This window comes from Bos javanicus, chromosome 11 (genome assembly GCF_032452875.1).
Source record: "Bos javanicus breed banteng chromosome 11, ARS-OSU_banteng_1.0, whole genome shotgun sequence".
NCBI lineage: Eukaryota > Metazoa > Chordata > Mammalia > Artiodactyla > Bovidae > Bos > Bos javanicus.
In genome coordinates this window covers 94,473,615-94,493,347 of record NC_083878.1, presented here as the reverse complement: position 1 = coordinate 94,493,347, position 19,733 = coordinate 94,473,615, and the positions used below count along the sequence as shown (strand labels likewise).

The 19,733-nt window shown below is 42.6% G+C and overlaps 1 protein-coding gene across 7 annotated transcripts in view; it reads left to right on the top strand.

Annotated features, from left to right (window-relative positions):
* Positions 1-19,733, top strand: part of DENND1A (DENN domain containing 1A) — a 530,572-nt gene that overhangs the window by 306,875 nt on the left and 203,964 nt on the right. For all 7 annotated transcript variants that reach the window (XM_061433489.1, XM_061433487.1, XM_061433488.1 and 4 more), the window contains one exon: positions 16,099-16,144. In XM_061433489.1, coding sequence (XP_061289473.1) covers positions 16,099-16,144 — 46 coding nt within the window. The remainder of the gene's footprint in view (positions 1-16,098; positions 16,145-19,733) is intronic.

Sequence of the window (19,733 nt, the reverse complement as noted above, 5' to 3'; positions counted from 1 at the left end):
TACTTCCAGCCACCATCTCAGGTCACAGCTCTCCTTTCTTGTTTGTTTAGAGGATTTATTAGCTGTTTCACTTTTTCCTGTGGAAGCTGACCCACAATCCTCTTTTCAGCTTCCTCTCAATCTCTAACCCTCTCAAGGACTGTTACCAGCCTGACCGAGAGCAGTGGTGCAGCAGCTCTAACCAAGAAGGGAAGACTTGGCAAGGACGGTTGCCAAGCCCTTGTCACCCCAAACTTTCACTCTAAAAGCTCATAGTTGAGGCTTGTTAATTTTTAGAGCCTGAGTGGGTTTGGATTAGACTCTGTATTGGAAGTTTCTGTTTGTGTGATCGTAGTCTCTCTGCTGGTCTCTTGTTTTCATGAAAGAACTTTTTGACATTTGACCATAGGATGATTACAGGCCTTTGGGGATTGGTATCTGTTTATTAACTGCAAGATGTAAGAATGATGAAATAAAAGACCCCAAGAGAAAAAAACAGATCCTCTATTTAAGGCTTGATTTGATCACCTTCAGCCTGCTACCACTGCTTTGGTCAGAAACTACAAATGTCATGAAATTTGAGTCAATGCTAATAACTTTATTCTGTTGTGCTTGGTGACTTTCACCACTGTTGAGTTTAATCCTTGGTGGTAAGAGCCAGCAGGGATAACCAGCATTTTAAGTAAAGTGCTAGGAGCCTGAAACATGTAAATTTGAAGGAGGTTTGTTCCTCTGCAGATGATTTAAATGTTAAGTATATCCCCATGCAGGGGATACACGAAATGGAATCTGAAAACTATTATCTCCTGTAGAAATGAACTCTCAATTTACTCACTGCACAGGAAGGGCAGATTCTAGTCATTTTCACTGCCAGCAGGTGCCCTTTCTATGCATAATAGACTTCGCAAGTGTAATTAACACATGAGGACCACTGCTGCCAGTTTTTCTTCAGGTACATGCTGCTAGGAGTTTTCAGGACAACAGTGTAGGCTGTAAGAGCTTTTTACATTACACTTGAAGATAAGGTGTTCATTGACTTCTGGACAAAGACATGCTAAAATAGGGTTGAACCCAGACCCTACTATTGGTTTCATAGATCATAGTCCTTGGATCCAGAAACCCTAAGAGCTGTAATGTGGGCCTTTGGTAACACAGAAGCCAGTGTAGCAAAGCTGTGGGATGCAGTGAGTACATGGAAAGTATGATGCTGAAACCCAGCAATTATGTGGAAGACTAATTGCACATTCACAAATACAACAACCAATTATCTAAGTTAACTTTAATTAGAGCTATAATCACAGATTTTAATTATCTGAAGAAAATCCATTTAATACAAATAGTCTGCCTTAAATATTTCCCAAATTAATTTTTTTCATGTTCCTTCCCATTTTCGGAGAGAGTGGTAGAAAAAGTGTCTGAGCTTTATATTCAGAGAGGCCCAAGTTCAAATCTGTTTCATCTCTTAATAGCTGTATAACCATTAAAAGTCTATCTTACCTCTCTGATTTGGCATTTTGTTTTCTGTAAAATGGGTTTGATTTACTTACTTTGAAGAATGGCTTTAGAAATTAGAGATACTGATATCAAGTGGCACATAGGGGCCGTTTAGTAAATGGTGGTTGCTCTTATTATGGTTATTATAAACATGGGACATGGGTTTTGGTTTCCAGAAGGTTTTACTCACATCAAACGTTTTTCTTGTTTCTGCTGCCTTGTGAGCTCAGGGAAAAACTTTATAATTCATCTTCTCTTTTTACCCATCAGATTGTTTTTATTTTGATTTTTTTTATTTAACTTGGGTTATTGTATGGTTGTTTTCATTTGCAGCTGTGGCATAAGAATGAAAAGAAAAGAAACAAAAGCAGATGGCAGAGAAAACGAAAGGAGTAAGACATTTCCAGCCCTTATGAATATTTAAAAACATGTGCTGCTGGTTCCTTTCTACTTTAGAGCTGTGCCATTCTCTTGATTTTGAAAGTGAAAATGAGAATGTTCCCTACCTTGGCTGATGGCAGTCCTGACCTCGGCCAGTATTGGAAAAGCCTTCCTATTGTGGGGACAAAGGGATACACTTGCTGATGAAAATCAGCATTCCCTTTCATAATAATAATCACCATAGATGGAGTACAGTGTGCAAGTCAAGCTCTTTATAAACATTACTGCAGATCTTTAAAATGAAACTGTAAGGTAAATATTGGGGCTTCCCAGGTGGTGCTAGTGGTAAAGAACTTGTCTGCCAATGCAGGAGACGTAAGAGACGCGGGTTTGACCCCTGGGTCAGGAAGATGCCCTGGAGTAGGAAATGGCAACCCGTTCCAGTATTCTTGCCTGGAGAATCCCATGGACAGAGGAGTCTGGTGGGCTATAGCCCATAGGCTGCAAGGAGTTGGACATGACTGAAGTGACTTAGCATAGCATGGCACAAGGTTAGCTCTATTGTATAGATTAGGAAACTGAAGCGCAAAGAAGTTTAGCGACTTACCCACCATGACACAACTAGGAAATGGTAGAGCCTGCACTTGAAATCCAAGGCCATTTCATATTAAAGCTTTCCTTACTAATGTCCTTTAAAGAATTAGAGAATAAGCTGTGCCTGTCACCAAGATTTTGTGGAAAAAATTCTTTACATAGGCTTTTTGATGACTGGCTAGTAATTGTGGACTAATGTTATCATTCATTATTATTCATTCAACAAATATTTATAGAGCACTTATTCTGTACCAGGCACTATGCTAATTAAATGTTGCTAATAAAAGGTCCCAATAGAAGCCATATGGTATTTTCCATGTAAATTCCCTTTTTTCCCTTAGTCCTTCAGAAGTAGTCCTAAATAAGGACCAAATCAGTTCTCAAATTGAATTGTACATTTGGGTTATTCTGGATACCTGTTAATGTATTTCTAAATATGTGATAAAATATTTCCAAACAGATTAGGACAAGTTCATATTTCCCCCAAAGGGCAGCCAGGCCAAGAGCCAAGTTAGTAGCTAACGCCTGATTTTCTTTGAGGGCATGACTGAACTAAAAAGTTAAATGTGCACAGTTAAGGTTTGGATTTTGTATCCAACTTTGTAAAATTCATTGTATTTTCTGGCATTTCTAGATGTCTCTGGGATTCATTCTTCCACTCAGAGTGAGCATGCTTAGATTCTCTGTGAGACATACTAGTTCTAGGCTCTTTATCTGTACTATATGTGGGGTTCTGAATAACCCCCCTCCATGCTACATCATATATTCCATCTAGGATTTTTAGCACAGTCTTAATATGCCTTTTTACAGGGTGCATGGTCCATGTAGGTGAAAGGGTAGCAGTCTAGACACAGCTGTGAAACGACAAATGGATGACTAGAGCTGGGTATTGGGAATAAATTGATGCTAAAGTGAAATTATTGATATCCTTGGTGTCAGTGATAGAAATCAACAAAGTGTGGTATAGTAGAAACAGAAAACTCCAGCTTTGGTTCTAGTTTCCCCATTTACTGTTTTGAGGTTGCTGAACACCTCTAAGCCAGTTTTCTGTTAAATGTGTATAGTATTTAGTGGTAAAGAACCCACCTGCCAATGCAGGAGATATGAGACGCAAGTTTGATCCCTGGGTTGGAAAGATCCTCTGGAGGAGGAAATGACTACCCACTCCAGTATTCTTGCCTGGAGAATCCCATGACAGAGGAGCCTGGATGGCTACAGTCCATGGGGTCACAAAGAGTCAGACACAACTGAAGTGGCAGCACCCACACACTGATAAACAGCAGGTGACCATAAAGAGTAGGTACTATTTTTGTTATTACTGACTATATATATATGTGTGTGTGTGTGTGTGTGTTTATGTTGTTCAGTTGCCAAGTCATGTCCAACTCTGCAACCCCATGGACTGTAGCACGCCAGACCTCCCTGTCCCTATCTCCCGGAGCTTGTCCAAGTTCATGTCCATTGAACTGGTGATGTTGTCCAACCATCTCATCCTTTGCCACCCTCTTCTCCTTTTGCCTTTGATCTTTCCCAGCATTAGAGTCTTTTCCAATGAGTCTGCTTTTCACATCAGGTGGCCGAAGTATTGGAGCTTCAGCTTCAGCATCAGTCCTTCCAATGAGTGTTCAGGGTTGATTTCTGTTAAGATTGATATGTATTTGTAGTCAATATATATTAATATGTACATGTGCATACACACACACACATATATATGATTCAACAATCCAGTGCAAGTTTGCAAATCCAGATAGGATGAAAGTGGATTAGGTAGACAAGTATCACTAAAATTCTTTAATATATAATCAATCAAAATTGGATTCTAACACCTAAGCAAAAACTGTGTCTTTTCCATTTGGGAGCAAGTAAATATGAGTGCCTTTATGTCTCTAGCACTGGGCATAGAGAGGCAGAGGCTTATAGATGGTTCTGGACCTGAGGAAATACTACTTCACAAAAGAACTCAGGTGTCCAGCTAAAAGTTGGGACAGTTTGTTCTTGTTTCTTTTTTTAAGCTAGTAAGCATCAAGGGGCCATAATAGGTCCATTGCTCAGAGCGAGCAACCACTGCAGCAAGAACTTGTCTGGAAGCCTAAGAGGGGATAAGGACCAGGATTTCAGTTTCAGACAAAACAAGGAGGGAAGTTAGGTCTGTCCTGGACCTAATGGTTAGAAAGTTCACAAACGATGTATGTTGGTTGAACAAAGTAAAATTATAGATTCCTGGGTAAATCCCGTATTAAAATTTGGCTGAACTTGACCTTGAGGTTCCAGCAGAGAGGCTGAGTAGTAGAAGATAATTCACGCTTGGAAGTCAAACCTCTGGGTCCAAATCCTGGCTCTGGTCCTACTAAATATGTCTTTAGTTGAATCACATAGTCTCTCTGAACTTCTCTTTTCTCATCCACAGGAATATATCAAAAATACAGTTCTACATAAAGAGCCTAGCATCAAGTAGGTACCTAAACAGAAATTGTTAGATGATGACAGTCACTGAGGCCTGTATTGAGATGCACCCTCATTTCCTTCAGCAGCGCCCCAAACTGAAAGTGCCAGGAGCCTTTGGAGGAAGCTTTGGACAATTTCTGAGTAAAGTGTCTTCCTGGTGGAAAAAATGAGAGAGAGGAAAGATGGCTGTTTGCATTATTGATGCCATGGATTTGTAAGAATCTATACCTATACTCTGGAGAAGGCACTGGCAACCCACTCCAGTACTCTTGCCTGGAAACTCCCATGGACGGAAGAGCCTGGTGGGCTGCAGTCCATGGGGTCGCTAAGAGTCGGACACAACTGAGCAACTTCCCTTTCACTTTCCACTTTAATGCATTGGAGAAGGAAATGGCAACCCACTCCAGTGTTCTTGCCTTGAGAATCCCAGGGACAGAGGAGCCTGATGGGCCGCCGTCTATGGGGTCGCACAGAGTCGGACATGACTGAAGCGACTTAGCAGCAGCAGCATACCTATACTCTCTAAGTTCTACAGCAAAACTGCCTTTTCAGGTTCTCCATTTGATTTTTAAAAATTGAAGCATAATTCATATACCATAAAATTAATCATTTTAAAAGTGTACAGTTCAGTGGTTTTTCATGTATTCACAAGGTTGTGTAGCCATCACCACTGTTTCATTCCAGATCCATTAAGTTTTTAATACATTTTTTATTGTTGTTAGTAAGACTGTGTGGATCACAATAAACTGTGGAAAATTCTGAAAGAGATGGGAATACCAGACCACCTGACCTGCCTCTTGAGAAACCTGTATGCAGGTCAGAAAGCAACAGTTAGAGCTAGACATGGAACAACAGACTGGTTCCAAACCAGGAAAGGAGTACGTCAAGGCTGTATATTGTCACCCTGCTTATTTAACTTATATGCAGAGCACATCATGAGAAACGCTGGGCTGGAAGAAGCACAAGCTGGAATCAAGATTGCCAGGAGAAATATCAATCACCTCAGATATGCAGATGACACCACCCTTATGGCAGAAAGTGAAGAGCTAAAGAGCCTCTTGATGAAAGTGAAAGAGGAGAGTGAAAAAGTTGGCTTAAAACTCAACATTCAGAAAACGAAGATCATGGCATCTGGTCCCATCACTTCATGGGAAATAGATGGGGAAACAGTGTCAGACTTTATTTTTTTTAGGCTCCAAAATCACTGCAGATGGTGATTGCAGCCATGAAATTAAAAGACGCTTACTCCTTGGAAGGAAAGTTATGACCAACCCAGACAGCATATTAAAAAGCAGAGACATTACTTTGTCAACAAAGGTCCGTCTAGTCAAGGCTGTAGTTTTTCCAGTAGTCGTGTATGGATGTGAGAGTTGGACTATAAAGAAAGCCAAGCACCGAAGAATTGATGCTTTTGAACTGTGGTGTTGGAGAAGACTCTTGAGAGTCCCTTGGACTGCAAGGGGATCCAACCAGTCACTCATAAAGGAAATCAGTCCTGAATATTCATTGGAAGCACTGATGCTGAAGCTGAAACTCCAGTACTTTGGCCACCTGATGGGAAGAACTGACTCATTTGAAAAGACCCTGATGTTGGGAAAGACTGAAGGTGGGAGGAGAAGGGAAAGACAGAGGATGAGGTGGTTGGATGGCATCACCGACTTGATGGGCATTAGTTTGAGTAGACTCTGGGAGTTGGTGATGGACAGGGAGGACTGGCATGCTGCAGTCCATAGAGTCGCAAAGAGTCAGACACGACTGAGCAACTGAACTGACCCTCTCTTTGGGACACACTCATGATTGCAGCCCACTGCCCCATGGCCCTCCACCTCCTTTGCTGCTACATCTGCATCTGAGTATCTGGACCCACCCTGATAGTCCCACTTCCCAGTCCTCTTTCTGCTGCCTGATGTGATGAGGGGCAACAGCCTGCTTCCTTTGCCCCAGTTTCTGCCTGATCTCCATGGGACACAGCTGGCTCTGACCTGTGCTTATCTTGGTCTGGTTTTCGATTTCTTGTGACACATCTGATAGGTAATTCTTCACTCTTCTGACCTGGAGACTATCTTGAATCCAACACTTAGAAAACTCTGAAACTTGTAAGACAGTGCAGTGGCCTCTACAGCAAAGATATTCTACATATATTTGTGGTCACCAGTAGAGCAGGAGCCACAGGCCATGTAACGTCATCTTCAGAGAAGCTTCAGCTCTGGAGGAGGTTCCCTCATGGTGGGGATTTGGGCATGTGTTCCTGCCTCTTTCACGAGAAGAAGACACAAAGCAGCAGTTCAGTGCTCAGCTCAGAGTAACCTCACAACAAACGGGGGTTTGTCTTCCATGTGAATATTTGAAAGACTGAGAGGCTATGCTGAGAATGTAATTGGACGCTATGCATCTTGACATGTGACGTATCTTAGTCCTAGAAAAACAGAGATTTTCTTTCCCTCATTACCTCTTGCATTTTCAACTTTTACACTATTTTGGGTGGTTAATTTCTCTTGGTTTATTTATCCAAAACCTCTTTTTCTCTTCTCGTTTTTTCTGTGCATCATTCGTTCCTGCATTTCTATGAGGGTTTCATGGGTCTCTGGTGGCTCAAACCGGAGACTTCTTTTGTGACCTGGCTCTGGCTCTTATGGTTCTCATTGAACTCTCTGGGGGCAATAGAGAGCCCCGTTTCCTGACCTTTCCTCTGTGATTAACTTCTCCTGCCGCAGTGGTCTTAGCCATGGAGCCCTTCCTGATTTCCCTAGTCTGTCTCCTTCCGGTAGACTGAGGAGGCATAAAAGGGGAAACTACTCTAGGCTTTGATGTTGACCTTTCTGGGTTTCCATCCAGTCGTTATCTTTGTAACTCTTGTGTCTGTTTCAGTTGGGTTTGGTGGCTTGCGGCTCTTTTGCCAGGCCCCAGGGTTACCCCAGGAAGCCACAGGGCCACTCTCAGGAGGACATTGTCCTCCCTCCCCCGCTTCACGGTCAGCTTCGATACGCACGTGTCTCACATTAGCAGACCATCCCCAGTGCCCAGCACTGTGCACCCAGCTCCTCCATTGCTGTGAGCCCCATGCTCTGGCCATTGAAACGCGGATGGCAGCTCGGCAGTCTGTAGTGCCTCCTAATCTAAGATTGCTCCTATCCTCACATGGACCTTCATCCTGTGCTACTGCTCATAAATCAGGGAGGGCCTGTTGGAAGCCACGCAAGAAGTTAAATCCTTTTTTCCCTAAGAAAATCTCGATTAACTAATGGCATTTTGCACCCCTTCCACCTTTCAAGTCATATTTTCTGCCTCTCACCAGCTGTGACCTTTGTCAAGTCACTTAACCTCTTGGAGCCATAGGCTCCTCTGTGAATTATGGAGATCAGACTTTCAAGATTGCTGTGGGGATGAGATGAGGTCATCTCAGGTCTACCCCCAGGCACCTTGTAACTCTCCTCACAGCCGCGTACGCACCTACAAGAATATGCTTATTTGCTGTCTGCTGTTGAATGTAAGCTCTAAATAGGTAGGGTTCAGAACTATTTGTTCTCTTGTCTATCCCCTGTCTAGTGTGGCGCCTGATGCATAGTAATATTGACTGACCAGGATATGGGAAACACTGAACACTTAGTAAATGCACCACAAGATGTTGGTTTTCTCTCTTACCCCTCCTCAGTTGCCTTTTTAAAGTTGAAGCTCCTAGGTGACTAGTTTATTTTTCCCTGTGGACACTGCAAATCGTGTGACAATCCTGTTTCCCTCTTTGGGTTGGCAGTTGGAGGACTCAGAGCCAGATGCGTGGCCATCCCAGCAGGCATGCAGAACCTTACAGCACACATTGAAGTACCCACCTCACCCCAGCTTATGTTCTTTCCCTTTGCCTCTATTTTTTTTTTCATATTTTTCTGTTGTACTAAACATATTCCTATAAGTTACCTGAAATTCCGTTTAGAACAAGAAAGCATATCAGCTCATTTAAGCTATTTGCAAATGTATTTTTATCCTGGCTACAAAGTGTCCACTTGCTATTTTATTTTTCAGCTATAACTGTCAAATGCCCATTTTTTTCTTAAGTGTAACATAATGGTATAAAAAAAAGTAAATCATAAGAAACTTTAAAGTAGGAGGATTTGGGCTGGAATCACCATTAACTGTGACCATGGGCAAGTTTCTGAGGGTCCCTTTTTTAATCTATAAAATGGATGGTATACGTTGGATTATTTGAGGATTAAATGAGATAAGGGCCCCCGCACAGCCCTTGGTATTTGGTGAGCACTCAGCACATCCCGCCTCTTTATTTCTCCTGCTCTTCTCATGGCCCCACCATGGACTCTGGGGAATGGGAAACACAGTTTGGCTCTCCATGCCCAACAGTCTGGAATAACCATATAAATTAGCATGTGCTTCATGCCAAATGGGCAACCCAGACAAAATCCTCTGAATAGGGAGGTTATAGCAACCTTGGGGTGATCTGAGAAGGGATGTTTGGCAGACCGCGGGGTTCAGTAGGACTTGGAGGACACAGGGAAGGGCCCACAGAGACACGTGTGGCTCAGCCCAGAGGCAGGTTAGGGTTCCTGTGGTGAGGGGGCTGGCCAGGGTCTTGAACAGAATGTGGAAGGGCCCGAGACTTTGCACAGCTGCTGGCAGGCCCCCAGGGAACAGGTTAGGAAAAAACCTCCAAACCTCTTTCTGCTCTTCTTCCACAGCCAGGCACATGCTGAGCTCCTAGGGGAACAGTGGGCTTGCTCTGCTCAGTAAGACAGGTTTGCGTTCTAGTCTCAGGGCTGCCATTTACTAGCTGTGTGACCTCACTGAATTGTTTGGCTCCCCAGCCTTTGTTTCCTCATCTGTATAGTTGGTGGTGATGACAGTACCCACCTTGTACCGTGGTCCTGAGGATCCAGTGAGAAAATGCCGTCGTGCCCTCAGCCCAGCGCTGACTGAGGCGAGTGCACCGTAGACACCACGTGCTCTTCTCGGCTCCCTGTGCAACTCTGCCGTTGTATTAGCCTGTGGCCCATCTCTCTGGTCACTCTTAGGAAGACGAAAACTAGAATTATTTGTGTTCTCCAATAAGGTGTGTTGTATGGTTTTTGTTCGCTTTCCTTTCCCCATTCTGTTGTCCTTTAATCTCTCCAACAATGCTGGGCCTCGTTATTTCAGAGCAGAATTTTAAACTAAGACAAACTGTGTTTACACTTTGGTTTCTTTTCGAGTGGGAGGGAGGAAGGAAGGAAGAAAAGCTCAAATGTATAAGACCAGATTTTCCTTTCTTTAAAGACAGTGAACTGAGGAAAGACTGGTGGGATCCCTTTGCAGATTTGGGTATTGGCTAAAAGGTGGTATGCCTCTGAGAGGCAAGGCAGGGGCTGTGATATGTACATTGTAGAGCTCACTGTGCATTAATATGTGAAAAGAAAGAGTGGCCCTTCCAAACCCCTGGGAGCTCTAAGCTGTATCCTTACCGAGGTCAAAGAGATGTTGCTCACATGGGGGTGGAGGTCCCCATACCTCCCTCCACATCTCATCTCTCCTCCCCTCTGTCTTTGTCTCAGGAAGCTGCATTTTATGTATTTGGGCAGCCAGTGTTCCTTTATTTCACCTGACTCTTTTCCAATTAGTAGCCAGTCTCCTCAGGGGAACATAATTAAGAGGGCCCTGGTTATCTGGGGGAAAGGAATTAGCAAATGGAGAAAGTGCAGTAATGATGAACGGGGACTACAGGATCATTAATGAGTCTGCAGTATCCATGTCCATGCCTGTCCATTGCTGGGAAAGAGCTCATGCTACAGGATCTACCTCAAAGCTGTGTGGCCTGCATCGCAGGCCTGGAGTCAGTGAGAGGATTGGGTGAACAGCCCCCTCAGTTTGCCAGCACTCCCCTTCTTTTGGCTTTAGTACTGAGTATGTGACAGTTTAGGCTTTCAGTCCAACAGCCCTGACTTTGAATTTCAGCTTCACTGCTTACTAGCTCTGTGACCCTGGGGGCAAGTTACTTCACCTTTCCGAACCTGTTTCTCCATCTGAAAATGTGGATAGTAGTGATACCTTGCAGAGTTGCCTTGAAAATTGTATAGAAGTGATGCATAAAGGCAGCTGATTTATAGTAACTCAATTGATATTAGTTCCTTTTTCCCTTAAGAGGATTCAGAGTAAACACCTTTCAGGTAAAGGTCATTACGTTGTCCTTGCCTTTGACACTAGCAATATAACTCCTCTGCTTTGCAGGGGAGAAGGAAGAAAGAATAGCTTTTATTCTTCCAGGGTGACACTGATGAAGTCAGGCAGTGCCATAATTCCCAGAGAACAAAGGCCTAGGGCAGATACACCCTGTCCCAAAACTCAGAGATGTACAGTGCGTCCCACAATTGCTGTCGTCCATCAGACAGTTGTGACATGGTTGTGATAGCCTGTCTATGCATGAACTTGGTCATAGCTGTTAATATTGTTGTTATTGCTGACGCACTAAGTCATGTCCGACTCTTTGCGACCCCATAGACTATAGCCCTCTAGGTTCTCTGTCCATGGGTTTCCCAGGCAAGAACAATGGGATGGGTTACCATTTCCTTCTCCAGGAGATCCTCCCTACCCAGGGATTGAACCTGCATCTCCTGCATTGACAAGCAGTTTCTTTACCACTGAACCACCAGGGAAACGCAGCTCTTATTATTATCACCCCTTTAATTATGTGCATTGTTGGTTCTGCATGTGTGGTGTCAAATTTTCCATTTAAAATGTCTTCCAAATCTCAGATTCAACATGGAAATGTAAAGTCACTGTGAATACTGAAAGGCACCAGAGCATAGAAGCATGGTGTTCATTTGCTATTGGTGAAACAGCTATTTGCATTGATATTTTCTTGATAGTCAACAAGCAAGTTCTTTCTGGGAGCCAACAAAAGAAGATAGATAGCATCTAGAAAAAGTATTACATTTTGTTTCTGAGATACCCTTGAAGAAAGCATGGGCATTAATGACTCTGAATTAGAAGATGATCCAGATGAGTCAGGTTCTGAATATGAAATTTTTTAGAACTAGCTTAACCAAGTTTTTTGCTATATTTTCTTTTAAAGAAATAGTAATGAGTGGTTTTAAAAATTTGTCACTGTGTGTGATAAGCAAGTAATGAATCATAGATTACTTGGTGGTTTTTGCATTTTTGGTGGTACATAAAATCAAGGTTAAAGGTTGCCCTCCAAAGAAAGTGATAAGCAACGTGACTGAACTTAGTAAGTAGACAAGTGACAAGAGATCATGTTGGAATCAGAAACTCATGAGTAGAGGTGATGCGTGTCAAGCACCGCATGCTCCTCATGGAGTCTCAGCTGTCCTCACCAGGATTTTGTCAGGTGCCCTTCAGAACAAGGGTAGGAACAGGAAACCCTGGGCTCTAGGAGAATGAGTCCAGTGGTATCAGCCATGTCCACCCAGGCTGTGACGAGAGACCGCTGGGACACGATGACTTACCAAGTCTACCATGTGGTGTTCCTGGGCGAGGCGTTTCAAGGGTTCTCTCTAATCATTGCAACAATCCTGAAAGATTTCCACTGAGGTTGGTACTGCCCTTTTAAAGACACTTTTGCCAAAATATAACAAAAGATGTTAAAAACAGTTCTGCCCTTTGACTTGGTAATTCCATGTTTGAAAATTCGTGCACATGAGATTGTTCATTTTCGTTATGATGTCATTCATAGTGAAAAGATGGAAGTGACTTAATGTCTAACTCTAGCAATAGAGTTCAGTAAATTAAGGGACATCCATACTTGGTGGAATATTATATAGTCTTTAAAACAATCACAAAGGTTGCGGTATAATATGGGAAATGTTAATGCAGCCAATGAGAAAGCAATAAAATATATGCACTCTGTAATTTCAAAGGTATTTTAAAATGTTAGTGTTAATATTGGAGGAGAATAATGTAAAAATAAAAGTAGTTGTGATAACTTGATCATGAGTGTTTCCATTCTCTTTACAACAACAACAACAAAAAAGAGAGCGAGAGAGAAGTCAGTAACTGCCATAACTATTGAGGTATTATTGAGAATAAAAGTTGTTTTCAGAATGTAGGTAGAATTACCCAGTTACATACTTGCTACTTTAAGATCTTAAGAAGTCTCTGGTTTTCTTTTTTTTCCCTCTCTCCCTCTCCCCATTTGAAATTTGTAACCAGTATATTTGCAGAGCAAAAGTGCGGTAGATTCAGGGATGCATTTGAGGCTATGTAAGCAAACGATGACAATGTAAAAGGTTATTTGTCCAAATTTGCATTCATAAAAAACATGGCGTGCTGTGATTTCAGAATAAATGTGTTTTAAAATATTTGCTAAATACCGAGCTATTTCAGCCCTAAGTTGGCTAAGAAACTACATTTCTATGATAAGCCATAATTACTCTTTGGAAAATTATTGGGCTTAAAAAAAATACCTACCTAATGGTACCTGAAGAGTGAGTCTCACTTTGTCCCTTTCTACGTCTGCCTTCACTTCTAAGACTCCTTTTTCCTCTCTTTCATTGGTTTTTACTGCAAGACAAAGAGACAAGGCATTAACACCTATTTAAAATTCTAGAAAAAAAATTTTTTTAAGGTAAAAGCCTATAGTCAAATTATATAAATTTCTGTGGATATTTATTTTTACCTTTCTCTGAGTTGTTTGAGTGTCTTTTTCTATACATTAGCTCATTTGTTTGGAATTTCAGTTCTGAAATTCTAATTAAAACTCAGGGTCATTTGTCACTTGCATGACAGTGCTGGTGGGAGCTGGGGAAGTTTATGAGATTTGGTTAAATATTATGGATTTGAGTTTTTCTCCCTTCTATGTGTTTGGCTGTGCTTCTGGACACATTAATAAGTGGCCATTTTTTCTGGAATTCTGTACTCTTCCTGCTTCCTTTCATTACATTAGGCAAGGTTCCACTAGATGAGACATTTGCAGTCTTAAGACTTCCTGCCAGGGTTCAGACTTTGTATTTTTGACATTGAAGCTGTCGTGTTCCTGAAGCTACTTAATTAGAAACACATTCATTTCAGTGTACACTAGAGAAAGCTTGGACAGCAGAGCCAGGCACACTGGGAAGTTTGAGCATTTGTGTAGCTGGCAGCTAAACTAATGGTTTACAGTTTAAGGGAAAAAAATATCATAGGGCATTTCTTTGCCCCTAGAAGCGAAGGGAAGCTGAATGTGCACAGCGGATACTTTTTTTTTTTTTTTAAAGGAGAGAAGAAGAAAAAAGGAAAGAAAAGACAACTCCACTTTCACTGCAGTTGCGTGTCCAGTTCTTTCTTTGGCTATTATCAAATACAAAAGTCTTCTAAAAGAATATTTCCCAAACTGTGCTGCTAATATTCAAGTCTGTTTTACAGGCTCCCAAGATATATTACTGCTGAGATCTGTAGTAAGGAGAACATTTTATATTCTGGAGAAGGATTTTTGCTTGAAGAATTTTATTTGTTGAATGGTAATGAGGGAATTGTGCTCTTTCTTATTTTTAAATGTTTGAGCAATTTTAAAATGCACATCTGATGTTTCAAAAACCTTCATTGCCTATCCATTGCTTTCAGGATAAAGTCTAAACTCTTTAGCATTCAGTGGAAAGAAAACCTCCCCTTTTTTCATTTCTTACCACTCACTCCTTGTTTCCCTACCCTATCCCCAAGAAAGCCACCTTCCTAGGTCTACTTCCATGCCACCAGCTGCCCTGCAGGGAAGGTACCTGGTCACCTCAGACTGAGGCAGATGTCTTTCCACTGGTCTCATAAAATATCCTTTGTACCTTTCCCAGGATGTATGACACATTGGAGAGACAGATGGAAAAGTTGTCAATCTCTCCCCTCATCTCTACTCCCTCCACTACTCCCAGGAAAAACAGTGTGTGGGAGGTGGGATTGGGAATGTTCAGTCCAGTATTACAAGGCAAAGTGCCGTAGAGGAAGAAGCTCTGGAGTCAAATCCTAGGGTTGCTGCTTGTTTTGTGGCATTGTTGTTGCTCAGTCGCTCAGTCTTGTCTGACTCTTTGAAACCGCATGAACTGCACCACCCCAAGCTTCCCTGTCCTTCACTATCTCCCTGAGTTTGCTCAAACTCATGTCCATTGAGTCAGTGACACCATCCAACCGTCTCATCCTCTGTCGCTCCCTCCTCCTCCTGCCTTCAATCTTTCCCAGCATCAGGGTCTTTTCCAATGAGTCGATTCTTCACATCAGCTGGCCAGAGAATTGGAGCTTCAGCTTTAGCACCAGTCCTTCCAATGAATATTCAGGTTTGATTTCCTTTCGTATTGACTGGTTTGATCTCCTTGCTGTCCAGCACCACAGTTCGAAAGCATCAAGTGATTTACGTGCCCTGGGCCTACTCCCTCCTCTGTGAAGTGGGCGTAATACTTACCTTGTGAGGTTGTTGTGTGAATTAAGGAGGTTGAATTTGAAGTTCCTTGTATAATGTTTATCCCATTTATCATTGGTAAGTAGCAACATAATGATAATGTGTATGTGTGTGCACCTGAAATCAAGGGAAATGAATCCGTGATGCCCAGGTTTTAAAGCCCTTGGAGCTGGATTCTCAACTCCTGCTCAGTCACTAACTAAGGGAATCCATTGCTCTGGAAATGAAGCACTTTGAAAAGGTTTTTTGAATTACAGTATCATCAGATGGCATGTGTGCAATTGGGTTGAAGATTTTTACTGTCTGTGATATTCTCTGTCCAGTTAGAATAGACAGATCACATCTTTTGATGGCAGAAGGAAATAGCAAATAAAAAAAAAAAATCATTCCTCTTTGAAGCACATTATGCCCTCCATCTGACATTGCTAATTGCTTTATCTGTTGTAATCATGGCAACAGTGGTTCCCATTTGTACCAGGAACCATACTGGTCACTCAGTGTATATTTTCTCATTCTGGTAGCAAGCTGGCAGTTAGATTCCAAAATGCCATTTTAAAGATAAGGCAACTGAGGCTATGCAATCACGTGCCTGCTATTTAGGGACTAACGCCAAGGTCAGCACTCTTCCCGCCCCTCATACTGCTTCCAAGGCTGCCTGCCTTTTGAAATCCTTCCTAAGTTTCTAGGCTTGGGAACAAAATGTCATATTAGGATTTTTGTTGTGAAAGGAAATGTAACTGTGCATACGTTTATTAAAACAGTTTTTCTCCAAATAGTGAACCATCTGTAATTTTCTGTCAGAAGCAACAGACATTAAAGCAGCTGTGTGTCTCTGTTTCTCTTCACAGTGCTCCCATGCCCTACCTCATAGGAATCCATTTAAGTTTAATGGAGGTAAGTTGACTTCTCTCCTCCCCGGATCTCTCTACTTGCGGTTTTGTTTGCTTCATGGCAGTGGAAGAGATGCAGTCTCTGGATTCACAGCGCTACACATGGGAGTGTGTCAGAGCAACACCTCGTGCACAGAGCTGGGCGTTCAGCTTAGACCATTTCCACTGGGCTCTTGTTTCCAGTGTTTTTCCACTTTGTTTGGAGATTGTCAGTTTTCATGGGTGAGGGAATGAAGTTCAAAGAGGCAGGAGGAAAGGGTTCTTCAAGAGTTTGAATGAGGGAAGGAAAATGATTCACTTTTCAAAATGATGTTTATTATAAATCACTGCAACTATATTACATTTTTCCCTGTAGAAAATGTGGTATAGAAAATATATAGAAGTATAAAGAGGAAAATTAAAATTATCCACAGTATCATTATTTCAGATTCATCTGTTAGCATTTTATTATTCTTCGTCCTTGTCTTTATTCTGTGAATATATATTTTGTATAAATGTATTTAGCTGATATGGTATAAAATTTTATGTCTTTATTTTATTTAATATTATGGCATGGGGATTTCTGCGTTTTTGTCTACTGTCAGTAATAATTTTTAATTTGCTACCTGTCCTTCCAACTGTTTGAATATGCCACAGCATAACCATTTTCCCGTTACTGTTGGACACTTATGCTGTTTATAATTTTTCACTATTATAAATAGCATTTCAGTGAACATCTTTATGCATAAGGCTTAATCTGCATCTTGACTTACTTCCTTAGCATAGAACCCCTAAAGTAGAAATGCTTGGTCAAAGCTATGAATCTAAGGACAGATTGCTTTCTGCATGGCTGTACTGAGTAGATAGCAATTCTTTTAAAGGAGTTTTCTGTGCTTTTGTCAGTGTTGCTGGTTTGTCGACATGAACCCTAAGCTTTTCCCTCCTCGGGAGAGAGCTGAATTTGCACTGGAGCAAAATAGGACAGGAGGCAGGGGACTTGGCTGTTTTGCACAGGAGACAAGCTCTCAGAGGGAAAAGCTGAAGCCATGTCCGTCTGCGATGATGCTTTGCACGGCTTAAAGGAAGTGCCGCTTCTCTTCTTCTGTTCCCTTCATTTCACGTCGACGAGGACCACCTGCTTCTTCACTGTTGCACACTGTGCTATTGTGCTTACGAAAATGAAACAAGTTGGTTATCGAAAAACCTGTTTGTTTGACATTGAGAATCTTGATCAAAATAGACCACAGAAATCTGCTCAAATTTCTAATTTGACAGGACGGCCATGTGGCTCCTACATTCTGTTAACAGTTCCTCCTTGTCATCACCCAGCCCTGAACACATACAGTACACAGTTTATGGACTATCTTGGATGGTGTATTTAGATCAGATTGAAGAGATTTCTTCTGTGTTTTACCTTTGTTGGTCAAGTTTGGGGGTGTATTCAAAGCTCCTGTGTGAAAAATTGAAAGTGAATACTTGCTAATAGACCTTTCGTGCCAATTGTTGTACAGTTGGAAACACTAATCTAAAGACCATTTGGTCTATCAGCATCCACAGCTCTTTCCTGCCTCTTCTGCCTTCCGGACTGTTCCAGCACGGATTTTTTCCGACTGCTTTTCATGGTCCTTTACCTTAAGCATTATCAGGTTTCCAGTCTTGGCTTGCTTTTCTTCTCTATATACCCTCTGGCCATCTTTTTAAAGGTTTTTTGCTTTTGCTACCAAGGTGATGTCCATGACTCCCAGCTGTGATTCTAACACTGACATGCCTCTCTCTGAACTTACAGCCCAGAGTTGCAAGTCCCAATTGAAGGTCACTAAGATGTACTATCGATGTCTCAAATTCAGTCTTCCCCAAACCCCTTATTATCTGTACATACACACCCATCGTGTTCCTTCAGTCCCCTTCCGCTGTCCCTGGTCCCTGTGAGTGGCACCACTGGCTGAAAAGCCACAAGGGAACACTGAGCGTGGCTGAGCGTCTGCTTCCTTATTCTTTCTACTCAGTCACAAAGTCTCTGACATGTCTCTCCCTCGGTTCCTTTCTTACTGCCTTTATAGATGTTTTACTTTGCTTTTTTAGATTTTTGCAAAGCCTTGTTTTTCATTCAAAAATCTAAGTCAAGGCCTCTGTGTTCCACACATTTTGCTAGGTCATAGAGGTATGCAGATGAGTATGAAATTCAACCCCTGTCAAACATGTAGGGGCTGCCCTCTACCTGGTCACTCTGAGCTCAGTAGCCCGCCTTCCAGCCGCCTCTGCCACACCCCTGGGTCTGCTCATCTCCCTGCTGCTGTCAAGCCTTCTGTCTGCTCACTGTCTCCTGATAGCCAGGGCTCTGGCTGGTCCCTAACACCCCCACATCCCTGTACCCCCCTGCACGCTAAGCTTCCTCTTCCCCAGCTGTTTGAGAGGCCTCCCATTTGACTGTTGGCTTTGCTTACTCTGCCTCTTGCCCAGGATGACAGCTATTGGCTTCCCTGTCCTCTCCATCAGCCCTAGGAGCAGGGGCTCTTTGGGAACAAGGACAATGCTTTGTTCACTGTGGTGTCCTCAGTACTCAGCAGGATGCCCAACAGGTGCCTTCTGAAAAGAAGGATGGAGTAAGTGCATGGAAACCTGGAATTCAGAACACACTTAGAGCCCTCCAAAAGGTGTTGCTGTTTTCAGGGCACTGCTGCTAAGTCGCTTCAGTCGTGTCCGACTCGGTGTGACCCCACAGACGGCAGCCCACCAGGCTCCCCCATCCCTGGGATTCTCCAGGCAAGAACACTGGAGTGGGTTGCCATTTCCTTCTCCAATGCATGAAAGTGCAAAGGGAAAGTGAAGTCATTCAGTCGTGTCCGACTCTTCACAACCCCATGGACTGCAGCCTACCGGGCTCCTCCGTCCATGGGATTTTCCAGGCAAGGGTACAGGAGTGCGGTGCCATTGCCTTCTCCTTTCAGGGAACCCAGCACCGTAATTTTACTTAAAGATGGAAGGAGTCAAATTTTTTTTTTTTTTTTTTACTTTTCATATGATTGTAGTAATTGAAAACAAGGGGGGGGGTTTGGTAATAAAACATGCAGTGCACAACATGCATAATTTTGGAGCTAAAACTTGAGACAGAGTTTTGCACTTAGGTGAATCGTTCCAAGTTCACTCTCCTCAGCTTTTGAAGGGTTTTAAATGAGAAGGTTTGGGAAGCACTGGCCAAGATAAATCTTAGCCCCGTTGATTTAAATTAGGGAGGAGTTTGCCATGCTGTACTGATACGTGGTCAGAACTGAAAGAAAAACCAAAATAGTAGTTGCCCCACTCTTGAAGCCAGCTGAGACACTGTCAAACAAAACAGCGTTGCCCACATGTGTGAGGCAGCTGTGAACTCCCAAGTCAAGAGATGTAGTCTCCTGATTTCCCCTGGATTTCGGTTCAGACTCGGAGTGCTCTAGTCGTGCTTTTTGATCACACTGATCTGGTTCTATTATACCTTCAAATGAGAGAGATGCTTCCCTGAGACTTCTTCCAAGAACTGTGGGCTATAATGCTTGGGGTGGAGCATGTACCTGGGCCCAAAGGAAAGCTCTTTCAGGAAGGAGCTAGGCAGGGCCCATCTCCTCTTGCACACTAGT